Genomic DNA, 24,538 nt, shown 5'->3' with positions numbered 1-24,538 from the left:
GGCGTTCTCGGAGAGTACGCGAAACACGGGAAATGGACGGCAGAACTCGAGTGCACACACGCATCAAACGTAAAAGCTACGATATGCTGCGCGCGCAAAAAGTCGTTAAAAGCGGCTTGTCCCTTTTCGCTCTTGCGCGCGCGCATGCAAGGTGCATCTCTAGAGTCGTTAATCTTTCCGGCGGCGCCTTTCTTATCCCGCGCGTGACAGATTTTTCGCGGGGCACTTTCGCGATTCTCCCTCCCCCCTCTCCCGGGTTGCTTCCCTCTGCCGGGCGGGAGCATCGCTCCATTAATTTCGGCGATTGAATATTTCGCCGATTAAACCGCGTGAGACGCTAATCGTTCCTCGCCCCCCCCTCCCCTCCCCTCCCCCTCCGCTTACGCCGCAACGACAGTCTAATGCGCTCTAATTAGTGGAAATCCTCAAATCCCTGGCTCTCACTCATCCTTTCTCAGGTCTCCCCTCCCGAGGCAGGGCTCAACCCCTCCCGTAAAATCGACGACGACGTTTGTCGTGGGACGGCAAAGCCGCAGCGATTTTTGAGCCTAAGCTGCCCGATAATGCGGTTATCACGCGATTACGCGCGCCGTCCGAGTCGGCCATAATCGTCGTCCCGACGCTCCCAAAGGTCCTCCACGTGTCACAACAGTTGCTGCTTGCTGGTCGCGCGTGATAAGGAGACGCGATAGCGCCTGTCATCGCCGTCGGTCTCCTGGAGGAGGAGAGCGAATGCGAGAATGAGAAGAGAGAGAGAGAGAGAGAGAGAGAGAGAGAAAGAGAACGAAAAACGAGAACAGCTCTCGCGAGAGAGATCGGGAAACGAACAAATGTCGCCTTTGTGCGAAGTTTCCGCGCACAAAGGCGACGTTGTGACAAAAAGACGGCAGCGGCGGCGGCGGCGGCGGCGGCGGCGACGCAGCGGGGAGGAGACGAAGGAGCGAATAATGCATTAATGGCGGTCCGCATTCAAGTGACCGGCGAACGGGGTTAATGAAGTCGACAGACGCGGTTGTTATACTAATTAACCGAAATAATTAGCGCTCGCGAGCCCCGCGGCTGGCTCGCGCGCGTTTCCGGGGAATAAAGCGCGCCGCGCGGCTTTTTCGCACGAGGAACAATGGCGCGAACCGCGCGCCGATCGCTGTTTCAAGGCTGCTCCGAATGACTCGCCGGTAAAACGCGAGAGAGAATTATATTTCGTGCGATTATCGCGAGAACTCGGCGACTCGTAATTAACAGCCGCGCGACAGCTGAATTCGCGCATACGCAACGACGAGAGAGTCGCGGACGCGCGTCTCTCGCGATTAGAAAGAAAGTGAGCGCGGGTGACGAGAGGGCGGGGGGGGGGGAAGAAGGGGAGGGGCGAATATTTATCGTCGCTATCGTTCGCTGATTCGCGGGACCGCGGAGGAGGGAGTCGCGCGGAGCGCAGGATCACACATCGGGGCGCGCTCGTACTTTAATCCGATTGCCGTCACTTAGCGCTTGGAGCATCGCCCAATCGCACATCGCGCACGCGATCTAATTTGCAGTCGCGATGCACAAACGACGGCCGAGACAGAGACAGATAGACGGAGATGGACGGAGATAGACAGAGAGAGAGAGAGAGAGAGAGAGAGAGGGGGAGGGAGGAAAGCGTTATTTATCTCACGCTGCAGGATCCTCCCTCCAAGCGCATGGAGCAAATACATAATTCAGTTTGAAGATATACAGAGTTTAAATAACATAGCGAGAGAGATAGATATAGAGATAGAGAGAGAGAGAGAGAGAGAGAGAAAGAGAGAGAGGGAGGAGCAGAGGAAGGAAGGGGGGAGAAAAATCGCAAGAGCGCGAGCGGACTCGCGCGACGGCGAGTGCGCTCCAGTTTCAATGCAACGTCCTAATGACGCATAATAATTAAAGCGGCGAGTCCCCCCTATGGTTCCCCCGATTCGCCGCGGTGCAAGGCCCTACAAGATCGCCTTACGGCGGATTATACGAAAGTTCCAGCCGGTCCAGACGTTGATCCCACTACTGCGAAATGCAGCCGGCCGCGCGCACGAGAGCTTAGCGTGACTCGGTTTCTTTTTCTACCCTTCTTCCTCTTTTGCTCTCTCCCTCTCTCTCTCTCTCTCCCTCTCTCCCTTTTCTATTACGGTCTCTCCCTATCACGTGGCACATGCGGCAACGGGAGCAACGGAGGCAACGAGGGCAGGAGGAAAGAGGAGGGTGGAATTACGCGGAGAAGCTGCATGCGTTGTTCCGAGACGCGGCGGCATTTGGTATTCATATCGCGATACCGGCGCCTCGCAAAACACGCGTCTTTTATACGTCGGTACACACAGAATAATGTATGACGCGCGACGGAAGAAGGGGAGGGCAGGGCAGGGCAAAGGAGGAGAGCGAGCAAAGAAACGTCCATCGCACACTGCGCGTTCTGCGTATGTACTTATCTCCTCGTCTCCACGCTCGCCGCAGCCCCGCAGGTGCAAGGAGCCGGCGAACGGCCTCGACCGCGCGCGATTACCGCGCGTTAACGCACGCGTGACAACGAGCGAGGAGGCGAGACAAGAGACGCGAGATAAGGACACGCTCGACGGCAGGAGCGATCGAGTCTGAAGGAGTCTTCTTGTGAGATGTTCGTGAAAACAAAGCTCGCGCACGCGGGAACTTTTCGCAGTCTGAGATGCTCCGCTATTGTCTATTGACTTTCGATCGTTGCGGCAATCTGGGGAGGGACAAACCGGAAGAGGGGAGTCACGTGAGAGAGGCTCGGGGTGCGAGCGAGTCGCGATGAACGGCGGACAAAGATCCCCCTTTGCTTCGATTTAGCCGAATGCGCTCCGGAGATTTTTCCTTCCTTCCTTCCTCCCTCCCTCCCTTCCTTCTCGCTTTCCTTCCTTCTTTCTTCCTTCGCTCGCTCAGCTGCGCGCAGCCTTGTTGGCCGCGATTATTCGCGCCGAGGGGAGAAGCCGAGCGGACAAGAAGTGGGTTAACTGTCGCGTGATCTCCCCCAAGAAATAGCTTCTAATCGCAGGGAGCAGCGCGTCGCTCGCCCTCCTCTCGCCCCTCCCACCACTCGATCCGCCGACAGTTTCGTTCGTTTAAGCGCTGTCCTTGTTACTTCGCAGGCGCTCCTTCGGATTATTATTCGGGGGACGCCGAGGCGTCCGTGGCGCGCGTTAATTACAATTCGCGACGGAAGTGTGATTAAATCTGCGAAACTTGGCCGATTCAACGGCGACTCGTCGCAGTCCGTCTTGGCTCACGTGTTGCGTATTGAAGTCCTTTGTCGAAATTGAGACAGAGGGACCCCCCGCCCGCCGCGTGTTAATAATCGTGATTTTTATTCGTCACTTGTTCATCCCGGGCGAGATGCTTGAATTTCAGTTTACGCGCGAGTTCTTCAACGGAACTGCGATCATAAATACAACGCCGTTCGATTATCGATGTTAAGTTGGACGTCTGTTAACTCTTCAGTCCTCCGTGTTGTGTGCTTTTTTTGGTGCAAGGAACGGGGGAGGGAAGTGGAGGAAGAAAATCTTAATAAACGACGCCAGAGTTCCCTCCTCTCGCTTTTCTCGCGTTTCTTCCCTTCTTTTCCCTTCTCCCTCTTCGTCCTCCGCAGCCCGTGTTTCTTGCGTCTGGCTTCTCTTCCTTTCATTTCGATTTTTACGTAGCGCTCTGTAGCCACCAGAGAGACAAACGAATGAGTGGGATGAAGGGAAATGAAAAACGAGAAACTCAGATCCAACTTGAAAAATTCGAATACGAGCGCCTCACGACACGCCTTGAGTGTTGACTGTTGAAATGAGCCGCGGAAGTAAGTCATCGCAGCTCCAAAACATGTCATCGTCCCGGGTTCCTCAGGGAAGCGGAAGCGATCGTTGAAGGATTACGGACGACCTTCTCTCTTCCTTGCTGCTTCGCCATCATCGCCTCGGCGCCGCCGCTTCCGCGACAATAAAAGCGGACGCGAGCCGAGGAAGTGCCTCGGGGGGAAACTATTAATTGCCAAAGATACGCTGCCGCTGCCACCGCTCCCACCTCCAGCCGCCCTCGCCTACGTTCGTTCGATTGCTCGATTTTTTGTCTTCGTCGCGACGAGAGAGACGTTCACGCGGGCGAGCGGAGCGGGATCGCGCGCGTCATCGGGATAAATAACTACTCGCGTGTATTAGCTGTTAAATATTTATGAAAGCGAGTTTGTAGAACGATTCGTATCTCTCTCGCGACCTAAAGCTAACGCTAAAGCGCGCTCGTCGTCGTCGTCGTCATCATCGTACACGTGGAGAACGAGCAGCGCCTCGTGTCCGCCTCGTCGCACGTCCATCACGACGCTGTCCGCGGCTAACAAAAAGCGCGATCCCTCTCTCTCTCCCACCCTTCCGCCGAGCTGTAGCGAGTTTTTCGCGCAAACATATTTAACGTTACGCTCCCGCGATTAAAGATTAACACTTTGAGCCCGGCGGCGGCTAGCGAGAAACTCCTCAAAGCGCCGAGAAGGAGGTCCGCGCGCTGTCGCGCGCGCGGAGCGTGGAAACTCCAGGATAATTTTCTTAATTTACCACTTCCCCCTCCCAACAGCTCGACTGTTCCCGGTGAGGCGCAAAGGCAACGTCGTGCCGGGTCAGCGCGTTTCAAGATTGCCACGACGTTCTTTGTGACGGTCCGCCCCCCCCTCTCTCACTCTTTCTCTCTCTCTCTCTCTTCCTCCCTATGTGCCACGTGTACCTTTCTATTCTGTCTCCGTCTCCGTCGTCGTCGTCGTCGTTGTCGTCGTCGTCGTCGTCGTCGTTATTATTATCATTATTATTATATCACCGTCATTATTATTAAAACGAGTTTGCGAGTCGCGACACGCATCAGGCGCGCGCACACGCGCGCGCCGATTAACTTAATAGCGGCGCGATAAGGCGAGCTCGGGCGCTATTTAAAGCGGCGAGCCCCGGAACACGATCGCATAAATCGCGAGTTTTCAGCTGATAAAATGCACGCGCCCTGCACGATCCTCCGCTCCCTCCCTGCCCCTCTGTCTTCTCTCCTGCGCCGCGGCCGGCGAATTACGCAGAATTAATGCAGCATGACCGATACGACATCGGACGGCTCTAATACAGATCTACAACCTTCGTGCGCCTTTCCTCTCCTCCCCCCTCCCCGCCCCTCCTTTTTTCACCCCCATCATCCATCGGATCGTTAACTATTGGATGGCCGTGCCGCCTCTGATTGCGACCGCGGCGATCGGACGAGCGCGGGAGAGAGACGCGTCGAAACGATTATTCCAACTTGTGTAACTTTGTTAACCCCTTGGACACCACGCGATCCTTTGGCTTGCCGCCAAGCGATCGTTCGGGCCGATATACGCGGGGAATTCCCCTGGAGGGACCGTTCTCGTGCGTTCTAAGAGTGCACAGCGCGCTTATGATGCATTCATATATTATTCGCGATGCTTGAAAGCGCGTTATTTTTACGCGCATGAAAGTGCAAAAGTCTCGAAGTAACGAGTCGGCTCGCGCGTGTGATATTGCGAGATCACGAGCCGACGAGTGCACTGAGAGAAAAGTGTATGATATTTGGAACTGTAATGATATAGTAACTAAATTATAGTCCGAAATATCATATTTGTAGTAACTATATATGGTATATTACCATAATATCGGTAATAATTACGATATAGGCATAGTATAACCAACCATACAATATTTTTACTAAGAATTATAGTAAGTTAAACTAAAATTATTGTACGGGTACAAATATAAAATAGTAGGTAAAGTAACTCTTTTATACAGACAATATTACCAGAATATTTACTAAATGACGACAGATGTAACTATATGAATATTAAATCTCACTATATTTGTGAATGAGAAATTACCATATATATGTGGTAAAAGTGGTAACTAAACAATTATTTAAGACAATCATTGACTACATATTTGTGTTTATTCTACTACATTTTGCAGGTTCGACAAACTATAAAAATATGGTTGACGCCAAAATGAACTATAAAATATAGTGAGATTATAGTTAATTCAACTATATTTTTCTATCAGTGTGGAAGTGGCACAATTGGTACTTGCGGGTCGAGTCGAATCGAGACAGCTTCGTATAGTTAGAGTATCAACTTAGCGTTATTGCAAAAAAAGAAAAGATCGTCGAAGCGGGGAGAGATTTAATTCGGAAGTCCTAATGAGTGGAACTCCAAATGGCGGAAAAAGCACGGAAACTCGCTGCCTCTTAACGTCGAATAAACGTCAAAGTGGGTCGAAATAGGCTTCAGAGTATGAAGATATTTAGCGTTGAACGGAATAATGCCATGGCCAAACGTGAAAATTTCGATTCGGCAGCGGGGGGGGGGGGGGAGTGGACACGCCACGTCCGCGAGTGAAATCGCGAGCGGAATGCGTCTCCGCCATCGGTCGCTTCTCTTCCTGCTGCCTTTCTCTTCTCCGTCACGTGGAGCTCCGACTGCCAAGGCGGTCTGGGATTAATCCACGTCATTTTACGGGCGCCGCATCATCGCGATCGCGCGGCCGTTTCCTTTAATTAACCTGGAAAGCGGGCGCCGAGGCTACGCGGGACGTCGATCGCCGGCCGAGATCGTCGCGCTTTTACTCGACCTTCGTCGTTTCCCTCCCGTCCAAGTCCCCCTCCCAGCCCCCTCTCAATTTCGACCGCGATCTGGAACGCCATGTATCTTCAGAGTCGAGCGGGAACATCAATAAAAGCGAGACGCGCCCCGCGAACGAAGCGGGCGGCGCGTTGCGGAAACGCTGACGGGGCTGCTCGCCGCCGGCCCGATATGAAAATAGCGCGAATTTGTGTCGCGAGACACGAAACTGTCCCTCAGCCCCTTCAATCTCTCTCTTTCTCTCGGTCTCTCTCGGTCTTCCTCCGCGTTTCCGCCGCGTAGGAAGAGCCCGCTCGACGGGAAAGCCGCGCTCAAGTTGGATAAGTCGCGGAGTCTGGCGGATCGAAGAATTCCGGAAATCTCTCCGCAGACGCGACGCGAATCTATTTAGCCGTTCGTTGGAGCCCCTCTCCCCCCATCTTCCTCCTGATCCTCGACACGAGGTAAGCGCGAGGGAGGGCGAGGACAGTCACTCCACCCCGCGACAATTTCTCCCCGGGGCGAAACGTGCGATCGCTCGACGCTGAGTCCGTCTCGTTGTTTTTGAGCGACGCACCAAATTGTTATTACGCGCGTCTGCGATGGCGCTTCCGCCATCGGTGGTACACACACACACACACACACACACCACACACACCACACACACACACACACACCACACACCACACACACACACACACACACACACACACACACACACACACACACACACCACACACACACACACCACACACACACACACACACACACAACACACACACCACACCACACACACCACACCACCCCACCCACACACACACACACACACACACACACCACACACACCACCACACACACACACACACACACACACACCACACACACACACCACCCCCCACACCACACACACACACACACACCACACACACACACACACACACCACACCACACACACACACACACACACACACACACACCACACACACACACCACACACACACACACACACACACACACACACACACACACACACACCACACACACACACACACACACACACACACACACACCACACAACAAAAAAAAAAAAAACACACAAAAAACACACACACACACACACACACACACACACACACACACACACACCACACACACACACACACACACACACAACACACACACACACACACACACACAACACACACACACACACACACACACACACACACACACACACACCACACACACACACACACACACACACCACACACACACACACACACACACCACACACACACACACACACACACACACACACACACCACACACACACACACACCACCACACACCACACACCACACACACACACACCACCACACACACACACACACCACACACACACACACACACACCACACACACACCACACACACCACACACACACACACACACCACACACCACACACACACCACACACACCCCCCCCCCCCACACCACACACCACACACACCCCCCCCCACCACACACACACACACACACACACACACACACACACACACACACACACACACACAACACACACACACACACACACACACACACACACACACACACACACACACACACACACCACACACACACACACACACACACACAACACACACACACACCACACACACACACACACACACCACACACACACACACACACACACACACACACACACACACACACACCACACACACACACACACACACACACACACACACACACACACACACACACACACACACACACACACACACACACACACACACACACACACACACACACACACACACACACACACACACACACACACACACACACACACACACACACGCGCGAAGATGACGCCGGCGGCGGTGACATCGGTATCGCTAATCCCGCAAACCGACGGCGACATTGCAGGTGCGGCGGCGTCGATATCCGAGTGTGCCGGGGGATCGCACCGGCGACGGCGATTAAGACGTAATTAAAAGGCTCGTGCTGAGAGCTTTATAGCAAGTCTCCACTGAGAGACGATCAGCTGTGATCGGCAGTGGCGACGGCGGCACGTGGGCAGACAGACGAGCGAGTGTTCGAAATGTCGGCCGGATTTTCGCGACCGCCTGACATTTCGCGTATTCGTACGCGGCTTGTAAAAACGATCAAACTCGCGCGCGTCAGCAACTCGATTAGAAATTTTGATCAGGTTCACCTAACATTGATAAGGATCTAATAGAGCGAATGAAAGGTAATTCTAAATAAGTCAGTCCTTATAATGTCCTAACGACAAACGAGTAAGGAAGACCTTTATAAGGTTATAATGATTGGGTCCGCATTAGGACCTTAATGTATGATATAATATGGTTCAGTTAATCAGGTCCTTGTTGGGATCTTACTCATTGTACCTAATATGATTTGCATTATCAAGTTTTAACAAAACAATTTTTGGGTGTCATTTCCAAATATAAAGATGTTTGCATTGAAGAAACACTTGAGATTACTTGAATATATTTGTAAAATGCTATAGAAACTATCCTTTTTTTAGCAGTCAATAAATAGTTGTAAAATTAACGTGACATGCGACTTTTCTCTTTAACACTACTTTATGTCTTGTCACCTTGTGATACTTTATGATACCTTACGATATTCATTTGATGTTTCTTTTCCGAAACATTTTGCAAGTATGCTCGAGCGATCTAAAATATTATTTCATGCAAATATCTTTTTATTTGGAATTGGAGATGAGAGAATTCTCAGCGTGTCATTTCTTATTTCTAATGTCATCATCCCATATAGCCGTGACGAGTAATCAGGAGCCATAATTTGGAAAAAAAAAAAACGTAATAAGGATTCCATAAAAGGTAACTTAATAAGGACCTGACTATGAGTCCTTACTAAGGTCCTGATATCCACTGCTGCGTTACATGACTTACTAGGACCCGATAGTATTACCTTGGTATTACCTTGATAGTATTGGGACCTGATGTCCAAATGAGGTTAACCTGATCAGGACCATGGGGTAAATTTCTAGTTGGGAACTTATACGCGCATTTCATACTTTTGATTGACGCTGAAGAAAATTTAGAAGAAAATTTAGAAAATTAATAAACGCACAATTTTTGCCACTAGCGGGCCCTTCAGGGGGCCCCTCGGCGAAGCTGCAGCTCCAATGCAATCAAAATAGAGTGGCGCAAACGGTGGACTATTAAATTAGCGTTAAATGGAATATTCAGGTCGGAGGCAGAATGAAAATTTCGACCCGACCGTTTCCGACCTGAATCGTCCGGCGTCCATGGATATTGGACCCCCTCGCGCCTTTTCCCGCTCGCACTGCGCATTTTTCCAAATACCCGTCACATTTTGATTGCTCCGGCAGAAATAGGTCGTTAATCGCCGGCGGTTCCAGCGATAACTCTGACGGAGAGAGAGAGAGAGAGAGAGAGGAAGAGAGAGAGAGAGAGAGAGGGAGAGAGAGGGAGAGAGAGGGAGAGAGAGAGAGGGAGAGAGAGAGGGAGAGAGAGGGAGAGAGAGGGAGAGAGGGAGCACCTCGTGCGAACGAGTTCAGCCGTTCATCGTGGAAATTATAGCCGAATGCAGGAGCAAGGTAGATAATGAGGCAATAACGAAGATCAAGTGAGTATTACTTGAGGTATCACACCGGACTATCACAGCGACTCGTGGTGCTCCAGACTCCCGAGTCTACCCGAGCTCCTCCGGCCGGCGCTGGAGCACTCAAGTGATGCCCGCGAACCTGGGTGAGTGCTGACGGAGAGAAATTACCCGGGTAACCGGGCTTACGCGGCCAACGCTAATTGCAAGTCGCGCAACAACGGCGCGCGATCGCGCCCGAATGTGCAGATCGTTTTGCGAGTTTACGTTGCGTCGTAACGCGTCGCAAGCCGATCATGTCGCGGCCCGGCTCTGATTCGTCTGCACGTAGGAGAATTTTTCTAAATTAGCTACATGAAGATAGGGTGAAATTAGGATTGCCAACTGTCCGGTTTTGACCCGGACTGTCAGCTTTTCAGAAGTCTTGTTCAGTGTTCGGTGTTAATAAGTCAAACCGGACGTCATATGTCCGGTTTTTAAGTTATATCCATTCGACGGAATGAGAGTTCAGATCTTAGCAACGTTTCTCCGTTCTCAAGCGCCTACAAACGATCGTGCGCCGCGAGAAGCCCATCTAGTAGATGATCTGCCGATCCATCATTCCATATATATATTAAAAAAGCAATAGTTTGTTATTTTATTCAATCAAATCTTGTTTATAAAATTGTTTGGAAATTAATATTGTAAATAAATTCTTGTCATATTTTGTATTTAAAGTAACGTTATGATTACTATTTCTGTCCGGTTTAGTCCGCTTTGGCTTTGTTACCAAAGAACAAATGTCCGGCAATTTTAACTTTCGGATCTGGCAACCTTAGGTGAAATACCTAGGTAAATCTCTCGCCCTGATGAGTCCCAATGCGGGCTCTCAATGTCGCTTCACGTCACGCTCACGTGAACGTCCACGACGTGGAGAACGAGCGATACATCTCGACATCTCGCACATCTTCGCAGCGAGGCGGACTGAATTATCCGCGGGTCGACGATGATCTGAGATCACTTCGCAAGGATAACACTTTTTCCAATTTTGCATGCGGATGAAAGTGATGTGTGCTACTTGATCTCGACAGTCATCCAGCCGATCTTACCTGCCGATAACAGCAAACAGCGCGCTTTCTTTTTTCCTTCAGCACCGTTCGGAAACGTCGCCACCGCGGCGAGCCGCAGCAGGACACATCCGCAGGATGCGGGCGAGGAGCGGAAGGTGCGAAGGAGCAGCGGCTCAGCCAAGGGGGGGAGGGAACGCGAGCGAGCGAGCGAGTACACGCACGCTCGTGTGTGCACACGCAATGCAGGAAGGTGCGAGAGAGAGAAAGAGAGAGGAGGGGGAGAGGGGAGAGACAGAGGGAGGCGTGGGTAGACGATCGATAGAGCAGGTGGCAGCACGTCGGGTTCCCTGGTTCGCTTCCGGCGGAGAGAGTCCAATGACACTCGGGCGGCGATCGAGCGATTGGCCTCGGCACGATTACGAAGAATAATATCAAGGCTAATGAGGGGGAGGGATGGCTGCGCTGAAATCGTAAAGCCGACCGCGCCTCCTTTGGTCGCTATGATATTTGACGAATTTCGAGTGTCAACGTCAGGCAGCACGTCAGCGGACGACGTCTTCTTCGCGGAGCCGCTCGAGAGCGGCAGAGCGAGAGAGGCTTATCGCGCCTCCGATTTTTTCTCTCTCTCTCTCTCTCTCTCTCTCTCTTTCTTCCTCCCGACGAGAAGTCTACTTACTTTGCGAATCTCTTCTAAGTTGTGAATTTCCGGCGACAGGCCGCCGTGCACACAGAGGAACTGTTGGTTCATGAGGGCGGCGAGCGGCAAACAGTCGAAGGCATCCATGCACGCGTCGTACACCCTCTCGGAGTATTTTATTTTACCTGGAAGCAGAAGGACAGAGATCGAGTCAGACTGGAGAGCGTCGAGAATCCGCCGTAGCATTCGCGAGAAACGGCCACGATAAAAGGGTCTCGATCCTATCAGCGTAACGGCAACGCTTACGGCCGCAAGGACGGCCGAGGAGGGACCCTTCCGGCTAACTCGACTTGGACTCGTTTTTTACGAGACGACGTGTGGATCGACTGACCGACACGCCCGATCCGTCGTTTTGACCGAGGAGGGGAAGAGCGGAGGGAAGACGAGGAGGAGAAACGAGATCGAGGAACAAGGAGGAAATAAAGGGGGGAAACGACGCGAGGGAGCGATGAGGAAGGACAAGCCAGGCGAGCCAAGTAGGACACGCACGGGCGGCCGTGCGAACGAACGGCGAAGAGAACGCCAGGTCGCTCTCTCGCTCTCGGGAGCCATTTTACGTCGCGCCTCGCGTCCTCGAGGAATCACCCTCGCGAGCAAGGACTTCCGCGCCGCGCCCACGCCTGTTCCGTGTTCCGCCGTGACGTGCGCTTTCTCTCCTCTCCTCTCCTGCGCCGCGTGCGAGCGAGCGGTGACTCTCCGGACGGCTCCGAGAGCGACATGGCCGACATGAGGATATCATTGTCTCCCGTTCCTGGGATCTCCAGCTAGGAGCGAAAGCGAGCGCGGAGCTGCTCCTCGGGCTCGCTCGCGCCCCGGCCGAGTTCTGGTTACTTTGGCAGTCGTGCGCGCGCGAGCGCGTACGGGCGAGCCCGGAAGAGGGGGGAGGGCGGGGAATTTCGGGGGGCTCTCGCACGGAAAGTGGATGACAATTTTTCTCTTATACGATACACAATATATTTCTATCTCCGGGGGATCGCTTTACGGACGAGTGGGCTGCGCCCGGCCATTACCACGCGGCGGATCCCCCCCGATATCGACTCGATTCTCGGCTGCGGCCCGACCAGCGTCGGGTTTCAGTCGGATGGTAACCAACCAAGGCCCCGGCCAGCGGCGAGCAATTCTCTCTGCCGAGCCATTCGCAAGCACACATCAGCCGCGCGAGTGAACCGCCCGCGACGTCGCCTGCGGGTCTCGAAATTACGAGCGCGTCATTCGGGGGAGGTCTCCCCGCTCCCCCCCGCCCCCCCCTCACACCGGGCGAAATGCGCGCGAAATCTTCGCAGTGGCTCGGATGGCGGAGGGATTGACAGCGCGCGTTCGATTTTTCTTCACCTCGCTGGGCTTCCGGATAGACGACAAGCGCGCGAGGGCGATTGTCATTTCTCGTGATTAGTAAATTCGTCAGACTGAAAACCGTTGTTACTCTCGGTTAGCGTAGACGGGGTGACCATCTCGCACCTCGTATTCCGTTGCTTGGGTGAATAAAAATTAACAACAATGGAGAGAAAGTGATACGAAAAGAATTTCTTGATTTCCGGCTGGTGTTTCAGCATTCTTGCGAGGATTTGATCAGATATTGAAATGGATAATTCACACACACACACAGAATAGAAAAATAAACAAGTAATAATTAATAAATGCACATACACTTTGGTATTTGACAAAAAAGGTTTTACGGACAAACTTGCGAAAAGTTCACATCTAATAATTGTCATAAATTTAATGCCAAAGGTATTCAAATAACATAATATGTCGCTGTTGTAATCTTACACTATTTTCTCGCGGTGTTAATCCTTTATGTCCTGATGGTAGTTAAAAGTATCGCTTTATCTATTTTTTCTGCACCTTACTCTACGTTCTTTTCGGCACTTGTAAGTACCACTTCAAAATCATTAAATTGTTATAAAATTTATTTTCCTATTCCTTACGTTTATAATGTGCTGAAAGCACCATTTAATCACACAAAAAATTGCACAAGAGGGTCTCAGGTAAATTGATTCAGGATACAAAGGGTTAAACTTATTTGCGAGGAAAATCCACTCGAGGCCGATCATCCAAAGTATCTTTACCAAAAATTCATGGCAATAGGGCATTTTCCGAAACTAACCCCCGCGTTCTGTATTAGAGAGCCTCGCAGGAAGAGAGTGGCAAACTGATCACGTGACCAGGTCTCTGTTGATTCGATGGAGGCACTTCTTGACCAATTAGAATATCGATATAACAAGATGACAGGTTGGTTTTACAATGAGTTTTTAAAGCAGTACATCTGTCAATCATTAGAGGAGGTTACGACGAGTCGCACAAGATATTCGTCTACGAATTAATAACAGTAATAAGAATCAGATATCCGTAAGTAATAAGTATTAATTGTGAAAGAATATTTGTAATATATTTTATTTACATAATCTTGTGTCTTGTGCATACACTAGGAAAAAAACTTAGTATCTCTAACAAAACTGTTTAGTTGAGGCATTTTTTAATAGTAACCAAATATCTTGTTTTATACAACAAAAAAGATTTAGTTGTCTCAACTAAATATATTTTTCTGCTTTGTTCTCTGGACCAAATGATTTTGTTCTCAGACTTCATAATTAAGCATTTTAGTTATTTTATCCATGAAAATTACACAATAACGAAATATTATTTTACATAAACTAAAATAATGCCCAATGGATACTATTTTGTCTTTCTGTGCACTGAAATTTAGATTTTATATATTAAGAAAAAATTATAGTATTTTCAACAAAATTCATATAGTTAAAGCTTTCTGGTTGCTATAACAAAACTGGTTGCTATTACGTTATACGAACAAACCGTATATTCAAACAAGATATTTATTTACAGGAACTAACAGTGAAACCAAACAGTTTTGTTGGACATATTTTAACCAAATTATTTTGTTGTTACAACAAGATTTTGGTTCACGCAACAATACATTTTCCCTAGTGTAGTATAAAACGCCTAGACTGCTTTTAAAACTCACTGTAAAACCTATCCTATTGTCTCGCTGCATCGATATTCTGATTGGTCAAGAAGACTAGGCCTCCCTCCGTCGAATCAGTAGAGGCCTGGTCTCACGCGATCAGTTTGCCACTCTCTTCCTATGAGGCTCTCTACTCTGTATGATACATGTCGCGCGCCGCAATGTGTCATGGCAAGAGCAAGCGCGGCGCGCGGTGTCGAGAGGAATGGTGTTTGTTTCACGTTCGTACGTCGATTTTTCGCCGAGTTATGCCCGCGCAAAGTTCGCCGAGAGACGGCACGCGCGCGCGCGCGACACATTGTAGCGACTCACGCCGCGCACTCGACACTTCGCCCCCCCCCCCACTCTCCTTCGGCTCGGCGGCTCACGGCTTCATGGGAACGCGGCGCAACATTGTCGGCGGGCCTCGGTCCCCGTCAAAGCGCTCGCCGCTCGTCGATATCTCCGAGCAGAGAAGCCGTAGCGACGTGCGGTAAACTGCACTCGAAAGCTCGGACTGTCGCGCTTTCGATGACGGCTCGATCGTTTCTCCGTATTACCGATCGATTTTGCGCTCTGTCCGAGAAGTCGAGCGAGCTCCTCGCGCGAATTGAAAACAAGCGGACTCCTGCGATTCGCGCGTCGCCTTCATATCTACTTTTGAGCGAACGATGACTTTGGATCTTTTATCGGTGACTACATGTGTGAAATTATTTTATCGTATCATCTAGTTACAATCAACACTTGTACAAAGTGTATCTAAATTCCACTGGTAATTCGCAGAATTAAGTTTTTACATGAAAAAATAATTAGAAATAATTAAAACATTTCAAAAAAGAGTCTCTTTCGTTTACATCCTCAAACGTTTTGTTTCTGCGATATGGTTAATATATTCGGTTAATATTCATAAATGATCAATATCAATCGACAGAAATCTCACGAGAAACAGGTAAAAACGTGTTACATCGGCATTCTTAACCCGCTTATCGCACACTTTTCATCTCCTCGGAGGTTGTATCTCAAAAAGCAAACTCTTGCGGACATACACGTCTGGTAAGATCCTTCTGCCTACTTTTCCACGTAGAATCTACCCCGAGAAGTTGTCGTGGTAGAATCCAGAGATGCGCCCTGCATATCCTACATACGACACAACCTCCCGATATACAAAGTCTCGCAACATCCTCGATCCTTTCTCCCAAAGTCGCCGTCGCTTGGCGAGGATTAAGAGAAGCGGGAGCTCGACATGTCCGAGGAATCTTGCGAAGGAGATTTACGCGAGTCTCGTCCTTTTTCGTCGCCGATGCGCCGCGATACGCTCGACCCCGGAGCGGAACAGCCTGTATACTCTCTCATGTGGCGCCGAAGAGACCGCCGTTCGAGGTGACGCACGGAAAGGATTTCCTGCCAATAAAACGGAGGAGCCCCGACAGGATAAAGATTTGTCGGCGCCGGACCTAAACGGATCGCCCCGCTCGAGGGCCCTTCACGAGAGAGAGAGAGAGAAGACCTCGCGCAAATGAGCGTCCCGGCAGCCTCTCTTCGCTGTTGCAGATTGAAGTCTCGCGAAACGGATGTCCGTAATATCGCGCCAAGGACACACCCTCGGCAAACCTCCCGTGTCTCAAAGTTATTAATCCCGAGGGAGCAAGGCGAGAGGGGGCGGAATGGAGGGGAGAGAGAGGGAAGGAGGGAGGGAGGGAGGGAGAGACGCTTGAAAAATTCAATACCGCGGGACGCGCGCTGTCTAAACACGCCGCTGTTATTGTAACAAACAGCGCGAAAAGGCCGGGAGGGGGGGGGGGGGAGAAGCGATCTTCGCAGGGATCGCCGAGCTTGTCGAGTAATTCGCGCGGCAAACGGCGCAGACAGCGTTTTGGCTTTATTTTCGTGTCTCCGCGCGACGGAATGCGCGACGGAATGCGCGACTATTCGGCGCGGCGGCGGCGGCGGGGAGGAAGGAGGTGTGCGGCTTTACGCTTTGGGCGAAATCGCGACGATTTAATTGCGCGTCCGTCGCTCGCGTCTGCCGCGCTCGCGGACAAACGGTCGTTTTTGGCGGTGAAGTCCATTTCGAAACGACCACCGCAATCTTGGCCGGCGACCAAGCGCTGGCGTGCCGGCTCTCTCTTCTTGCTCGCGAAGCTCGCCGCGAGAGAGCGAGCGGTGAGATCGCCCGGAATAATGCGTACCTCGAGCTCCCGATCCGGCTCGATCGTTAGTCTCCAGAGTTGCGCGCGCGAGACGCGCTGCCAAGAGTAATGCGCGCCGGGACAATCGCGGGACGCGCTCCAGGGGGGGGGGAAAGCGAAGAAACGCGAGTCGCGAGACCGGAATTCGGGAGATTAACATGCGCGCGCGTTCGTCTTGGCACGGAATTTTATTGGCTCTCTCTCTCTCTCTCTCTCGCTCGCTCCGCGAAAGAAGGCGGATGAAAAGAGAAGAAAATCACCGAGAGTCCTCTCTCCTCTCCCGGCGCGCGCGCACGCGCGTCGCTCGCCTACCTGTGCGAGCGTGCTATCGCGACTCCGCGATCGCGAGGAAAAGCTCGGGCCGCCGCGCCGCGCCGCGCCGCGGAGATAATCGCAATTTTCTCGATCGGCCGGCACGTGAATGCCGGCCGGCGTAATAGCGGCGGGCAAGTAGGCCACGTAAATCGGTGCTTGCGAGAAAGAGAGGAAAAAAAGAGGGTGAGAAAGATATATACCGCGAGGCGAGGGCGACCGACCGAACGAACGAACGAACGAACGACCCCGCCGCCGTAGCCGAACGCCCGCGTTAAAATGATGATTAAAGCCGGGGCCGGGGTGCGGCCGCGTGAGCGCACGCTGGGATTTTCGCGGTTATTGCGCGGTTATTAAGCCGCGTGTGGAATCGGGGTCGCAATAATGCGTGCGCGAACGGCCGAGTGACTTTTCTCCGGCTACTTCCGGCCGCGTTTCGCGCGCGAATATCGCAAGCGGAAATGGCATTAGCCTCGGTGCCGGGGATGTAAGAGGAAATTAAAACTGTTCTCCGAAACGAAAGCGCGCGGACGAATTTGCTTCTCTCTCTCTCTCTCTCTCTCTCTCTCTCTCTCTCTCTCTCTCTCTCTCTCTCTCTGTCTCTCCCTTCGCCGCGTATCGCGTAAAAACGCGACGCAGTGATGGTCGTCGAGGACGCGCTGGCCGATCGTGGGCGACGTTTGCTTTTAATAACGGGGTTATAAACGTCGGAGATATAGAGCGCTTATAACCCCACGGAGTGATACGGCTCGAATGAAACGCAACGACGGGACAACGTGGGAGCGCGCTTAATAACGCATAAAGCGTGTCTTCGGCGTGAACGCTGAACGACGAGCGCGGAACGAGATTACCGCGAGGTTATCGTCAGCGCGCGGGATTACAGCTGCCTACGCGATCACAATCGCGCGGACAATGCGCGCGCATGCCAAAATGCGAAATGCCGCCCGCCGAAATGCACGCGAGCGCGGGAAGACGGCGCGGCGGTCTCTTCGACGAGCAACGCCGAATTAAACGGAGGGGAGCAAGAGAGCGCGCGAGGGAGAGGAGGGAGGGAGGGAGGGGAAGAGAGAGAGAGAGAGAGAGAGAGAGAGCTCGGCGCAGCAGAAGCTGGCGCGGCGTCTCTCGCGGAAAAGTGTATCGATCGCGGAAAATTGTCCGATACTAGGTCAGCCTGCGAGTATTTGCGAGCCCCCTTCCTCCACCCCCCCGTACCCTGCCGCTCCCACCCTCGCGGTGCGGCGCGGCGTCGTTATAACGTTTACGATGCAGCCGGCGGACGGCGGCGTGATGACTGGTGATCGAGGATCGCGAAAGAGCGTGATGCACGACACCGTTCGCCGCGCACGCGGCGACGACGACGCCGCGCGAGATTGGACGTCGCCACGAGGAGGACTTTAAAGTCCTCGGAGGAAATAAAGCCGCGGACGCGTAGTCGCACGCACAAATGCGTCTCGCTCGTGTTACGTGGACGTAAAATGAACGCGGGACGCGGCTCCGATCTGGAGGGAATGAATCACGGGGGAGAACTCTCTATACGGGCGTATCCGATATTAAATCGCACCCTGGATCCCCCCGGGTGTGTGTCTCCGCGTCCACGAGAATAAATGGCGTGTCGCGTTGTGTCAACGTGATCCGTCGACGGAGAGCGTAACGCAGGTAACGACTTACGCGAGCCCGGCGAACATGGCGAACGGCCGCCGAATGTTTCCGGCGCTCTCGCGAACATAACGCGCGACACGGCCTGCGTGCGTGCGTGCGTGCGTGCGTGCGTGCGTGTGTATATGTGTGTGCGCGTCGTTTTACGACCTCGTATAACTTAGCGGGTTACACGCGCTTCCGGGGAGTCGATTCGCAAGGTCGATATTACGTCTCGCGTTATCGCCACCCGGATCGCCAGCCGATCGGCCGAATCTCGTCGTCGGCGCGCGGCTTCTCCCGCGACGTTACGACCGTTGCGAAGCGTAGGCGTGGTACTTTGCAGGATATCTCCGCGTCCAGGATCCTCGCGTCGCTCCGCATCAGCTGCGCGAATCGAAGCGGTTCGCGAGGCGGCGCGGCAGCTTCTCTCGCAATTTTCTTGCCGGTTGTGCAAGAACAGTGAAGCATTTCTCTCTCTTTCTCTCTCTCTCTGTCTCTCTCTCTCTTTCTCTCTCTCTCTCTCTCTCTCTCTCTCTCTCTCTCAATGTGCGTCGCACGCAGAGGCCGCAATTCTGAGTTATCTTTGCTCTGCAAGCGTGTGGGCAAGCGCAGTTTCTCAAACATGCCGCTCCGAAGTATCGCAGAGCTTGTTTGCAGCTCTTTATGAGTTATGCTATGATTTAAAACGCGGCACTCGCGTTGTCCTCCTCTGCTTGCATTTCTCATGTTTACGTGGGCTAGTCTGCGCGAAGGTACTCGCCGCTCGAGTCTGTCGTCTTGCTAAATTGATGAGAAGTTGCGCGCTAAAATGACAAATCCCAAACAGACCAGAGGAGATTTGGCGTTTAGTAGCGAAAATTTCGAGAAAGAAGTGCCTCAGCGACCGGTCGCTGAAGTTTGAGGCTCCGCTGATCTTCCCAGAATCTGTTATACACGACTCTCATGGGTTTACAGCAAGGCGAAAAAAAGGACAATCGGATACTCGCGACAGGCTGCTCTGAAATGTACCTCGGGCGTCTCGCGCAAATAAAAATGCAAACAACGGGGAGTAACGGTCGAAATGCACGGAGTGCCACCAAGCACTCGTTCCTCGTGTGACTCACAATGCGAAATCGCGAAACTTTCGAGCGATATCTCGCGGAAAGTTGCATGCGGGCCGTGCAAAGTTGCGGAGATTATCCCGGGAATTTCGTCCTTTATATGACGCGTGTATTAAAATCCAAGAAACCCCCGAGATGTGTTGACCTTCTCTATCCTCGTCTAGCCTCTCGTCCCTCGGTGACCTCGTAAAAATACGGCACGTGCGTGCGAGGGAGAAAAAGATGACGTTGCGGTTGAAACGCGCAAATCGCGAGTCGGGAACAACAGCGCCCGCGCGGCTCATGACTAACGAGGCGGCGAGCTTAATCCGAGCTGCGCGAATTATTAAACAGGAAATAATTTCTTATTACGGAGGGAAACACGGCCCCCTGCACCCGATTAAACGGCTGCCGGCTGGCGGCGAGCGCGCATGAAGAATTCAGCGTCGCGCGGGGTACGCGCGTTTACGACCTCGGCACCGAGGCCGGATGGTCTGTCTCTCTCTCTCTCTCTCTCTCTCTCTCAACCGCGCGTGCCAATTTTTCGGGGAGAAGTGAAAACGCTCGGCGCCCTCGCGCGAGGGATCGACGCGCCGATGAGAACAAAAGGGGCGGGACGACAGCGAGAGGATAAAAAAAGAAAGAAATAGAAACAAAAAAAAAAGATCAAAGGAAACGAGAGTTACTTACATTCCTGCTTAAATGTGAAGTATTCCGTGAGATGACGGCACTCGTGGTTACCTCTGAGGAGGAAGAGTGTGGTCGGATGGCACAGTTTCAGCGCCCACAGGTACAATACGCACTGCAACAGAAAGAAACACACGAGGGTGAGTGTCGATCAGGATCGCCCGCGCCAATATGGCGCTCTCGCGAGACCTCGCTCGCTCCTCTCAAGTTCGTTTCTCGAGACCGCGCGACACATATTCCGGCTCGCAGTCGGGGCCGCAGGGGCGAAATCTGCCAATAAATAGTTCAGCAGCGGGGCGAAATGTCAAAGTGTACGCTCTCCGCGCGGTGCAGCGGTCGATCTCGACGGGGGGCGCCTTTACCTGACGAGCTGATGACGAGGAATAAACGAGCGACGTCTCTCGGCGCGGCCGGGGAATGCGGCGGCGGGGTTGAAGGTGACTTGCCAAAGGCGAGATCGCGGACGGCGCGTAGCCGACGATTGCGCCGGGGCGCATATCGAGATTCTCCAATTAAGCCGGAGAGTCCGCCGAGAGGAGGAGGAGGCTCCGAGGACCCACAGCCGCGGCTTCGGCCGACATTCTGCCGCTTTAATTGCGGGACTTCTACCGACGCGCGCGGGAGGAGCGGCAGACTGCATCGCGCGAGGGATTCCCCTCCGCCGTGTAATTGTATCGGGGAGGAGGACATCTGGGGCGCGGACTCGCGACCTCCTCGACCTCGGCCGAACCTCGGCTCGTTGTCAGACTGGAAGCATCTTGGCAGCGGACGGCCTTCCGCCGCTCGCGGCGTCGCCCCGGCGAAGTATGAATCGGCTGGCGAAAACCGTCGCACGTTTGGCTTGTGTGTCGTACGCGGCGGACCATGAAAACGTATCGCGTAGCCGCGGGCGGGAGTATAAATAATGTATACACGCGCGCCCCCGAGAGCGCCCCGTGCGAAGAAATCCGGGAAACGCAGCGGGTTCGAGGATCGGTTCGGGAAAGCGCGCGGAATCGACAGGCGACGTGCCACGGACGAGGATGAATATATTTTTCTGCTTTGTCCTCTGGACCAAATGATTTTGTTCTCAGACTTCATACGTAAAAATTAAGCGTTTCAGTTATTTTATCCATGAAAATTACATAATAACGAAATATTATTTCACACAAACTAAGATAATGCCCAGTGGATACTATTTTGTCTTTCCGTGCACTGAAATTTAGATCTTGTGTATTAAGAAAAAAATTATAGTATCTTTAACAAAATTCATATCAAAAGTTCAAGCTTTTTGGTTGCTATGACAAAAGTATTACGTTATATACGAACAAACCGTAATCAAACAAGATATTTGTTTACAGGAACTAAACAAACTTTTGTTGGGCATATTTTAATCCAATTATTTTGTTGTTGCAGCAAAATTTTGGTTCACGCAACAATACATTTTTCCTAGCGTAGACGGACGGAATTTTCCGATTTATCTGATATATCGCGCGTGGTCATCCGTCGGCGTTAATGACTAAACGTTGGTTATTCGCGAACACGACTTTTTCGTTCGATCCGTTCACGGAATTTCCCAAGCGAGAGAAGGACGAGAGAGTCTCGTACCCGACAAACAGCCGGCCGACGGAAGTTCGAACTTGAAACGCTTTCTCCGGAGCCGCGGCCGGCGAGGATCGGGGCTGCCGTGTTGCTGGCGGACGTAAAGGCGCGTTACACGCGAATGCATCACTAATTAATATTATTCGTTGTATCGCACGGGTCAGTGACCCGCGTTAAATTGGCCGGGCGGCCGGTTGCTAACGAACGGCGGACGTAGGGGTTTCGCGCGAACTGTGTCCGCGCTAATTAGCTCGCTCGCGAACGCGGCCGTAATGACGACTCCATTAGCCGCACTCCTTTCGCGCGCGAAAGTAGAAGGGCGATTTTCATCGGCGCCCTTTTGCGCGCGTGGTCAACGTTTGTCGCACGCGCGTGCGCGTGCGCTCCCCCGTGCGCCGGCGGCTGTTTAATAATTACGGCTGGCGCAGCAGTTTTAAACGGGCTCAATTATGCACGGACAATGCGGATTAAAGCGTTTGCAAACGCGTGTCGCGTCTCATTAGTGTGTCGCGTCGCGGCGATTCTCGCTCTTCTCTCTTTGTCCGCCCGCGGAAAGAGATCGATCTCGAAGCCGATGGTTAATGCCATCTAAAGGATGCGAGTGTGTGTGTGTGTGTGTGTGAGAGAGAGAGAGAGAGAGAGAGAGAGAGAGAGGGGGGATCGATATCTGCTTTTTTGACTCCTATATTCGAGAATTTTTGTCGCTGGAAAAGCGACGGAACGAATATTGTCCTTTGTCGTCCTTCGAAGTGATAAGATGAGCGTCCCATTTTGTGACAATCGCGTTTCTCTCTTGATAAATCACAATCACGAGGCTGTATAGGTCGTCCCTAAACGCGTGCTCTCGTTTGGAGTTTTATATTATTGTCGGCCACATGTTTCGAATGAAATTGAGAGCCGTGGTAAATAATGGAACATTGTAACTACAAGTGTACCGCTGACGATGACAGTTCAAACGATTACAAGCCGACATCTTAGAAGATGACGGTTAAAACAGGGGACCTGTTTGTTCAGTCCGTGCGGTTTATCCTCCAACTTTTTGAAAACTAAACCGTCAATAAAAGACACCTAAATGTTTACCTCAGTTACTTTTAAGAAACATAATAAATAAATAAAAATCTTGCCACAGATTAGAAAAGTATAGCACAATTAAAACTTCGGAAGCCTCAGAGCTCAGTAAAATCACCTTTGTATAACTAAGCTTAACACGTATATTACTAATTTATCGATTTTCTCACGATGAGGTTACTCGGTCGCCAATTGGCACTTTTACCGGCCGCGAAACGTTATTCTGTTTTTACATGCAATCGCGATTTCTTTTTCCACAATTTTTCCTTTCGATTGTCTCTCCCTCTCTCTCTCTCTCTCTCTCTCTCTCTCTCTCTCTCTCTCTAGCTCTCTTTCTCGTTAGCTATTTTAACTTTTTATCGGAAAACTTTGAAAATATCTTAAGGTTAGATATTTTAATTTTCTATCAAAGAAATATATTTCTATCAAAGAATTTAACAGTTCTATTTCTTCTTCTTTTCTGCGTAACTAATAACTTGTATTAATTTTTACCCGTCAAAAAGAAAAATGCAAATTTAATCACTTATCACAAATCACTTATCGTTTAGCGTTTAAGCTAAACGCGTTGCTACTTTTCCTCCCTCTCTCTCCTTCTAGCTCGTCGAGAAATAGAAAGCTCCTTCCGTTCTGCCGCGATTGCACGCCTTGCAGAGATCTAATCTGCGAGAAAAAGCTGGGGAAGTATTTCAAGACTGCCGCGGGGATTCGCGCAAGGTGAGACAGATATGAGATCAGGGTAGGAGCCGCTGCGACGGAACGTTTAACCTTTGCGCATCGACGTGGCGGGCTGGACGTCGCCGATATCGCGGCTGGCAGCCAGGGAACGGAACGGAAATCGTCTCGCGAGTTCGAATATAGGATTTTTATCTCGCGCTCCGCTCTCGGAGGATCAGTCGACTCGCGCGACGTAAAGCTCGCGTTCCGCAGCGTCGACACACGTTTTTTCGATTTTGCACGCTGATCCCGCTCTGCGGGGGGTGAACCTTCTCCCTCCCCCTCCCTCCCTCTCTCTCTCTCTCTCTCCTCTCTTTCTCCTTGTTCACCCGCTT

The 24,538-nt window shown here is 51.8% G+C and overlaps 1 protein-coding gene across 3 annotated transcripts in view; it reads right to left on the bottom strand.

The window, feature by feature from the left end:
- The window catches only part of LOC105181729 (serine/threonine-protein phosphatase 2B catalytic subunit 2), a 135,164-nt gene that overhangs the window by 14,926 nt on the left and 95,700 nt on the right, over window positions 1-24,538 (bottom strand). For all 3 annotated transcript variants that reach the window (XM_025307462.1, XM_025307460.1, XM_025307461.1), the window contains exons 4-5: window positions 20,844-20,955; window positions 11,953-12,098 (exon numbers count right to left, since the gene is read on the bottom strand). In XM_025307462.1, the coding sequence (XP_025163247.1) occupies window positions 11,953-12,098; window positions 20,844-20,955 (258 nt within the window). The remainder of the gene's footprint in view (window positions 1-11,952; window positions 12,099-20,843; window positions 20,956-24,538) is intronic.

This window comes from Harpegnathos saltator, unplaced genomic scaffold, assembly GCF_003227715.2.
Source record: "Harpegnathos saltator strain DR-91 unplaced genomic scaffold, Hsal_v8.6 scaffold87, whole genome shotgun sequence".
NCBI lineage: Eukaryota > Metazoa > Arthropoda > Insecta > Hymenoptera > Formicidae > Harpegnathos > Harpegnathos saltator.
The sequence above is the reverse complement of the archived record's forward strand: the minus strand, read 5'-3'. Positions and strand labels throughout refer to the sequence as shown.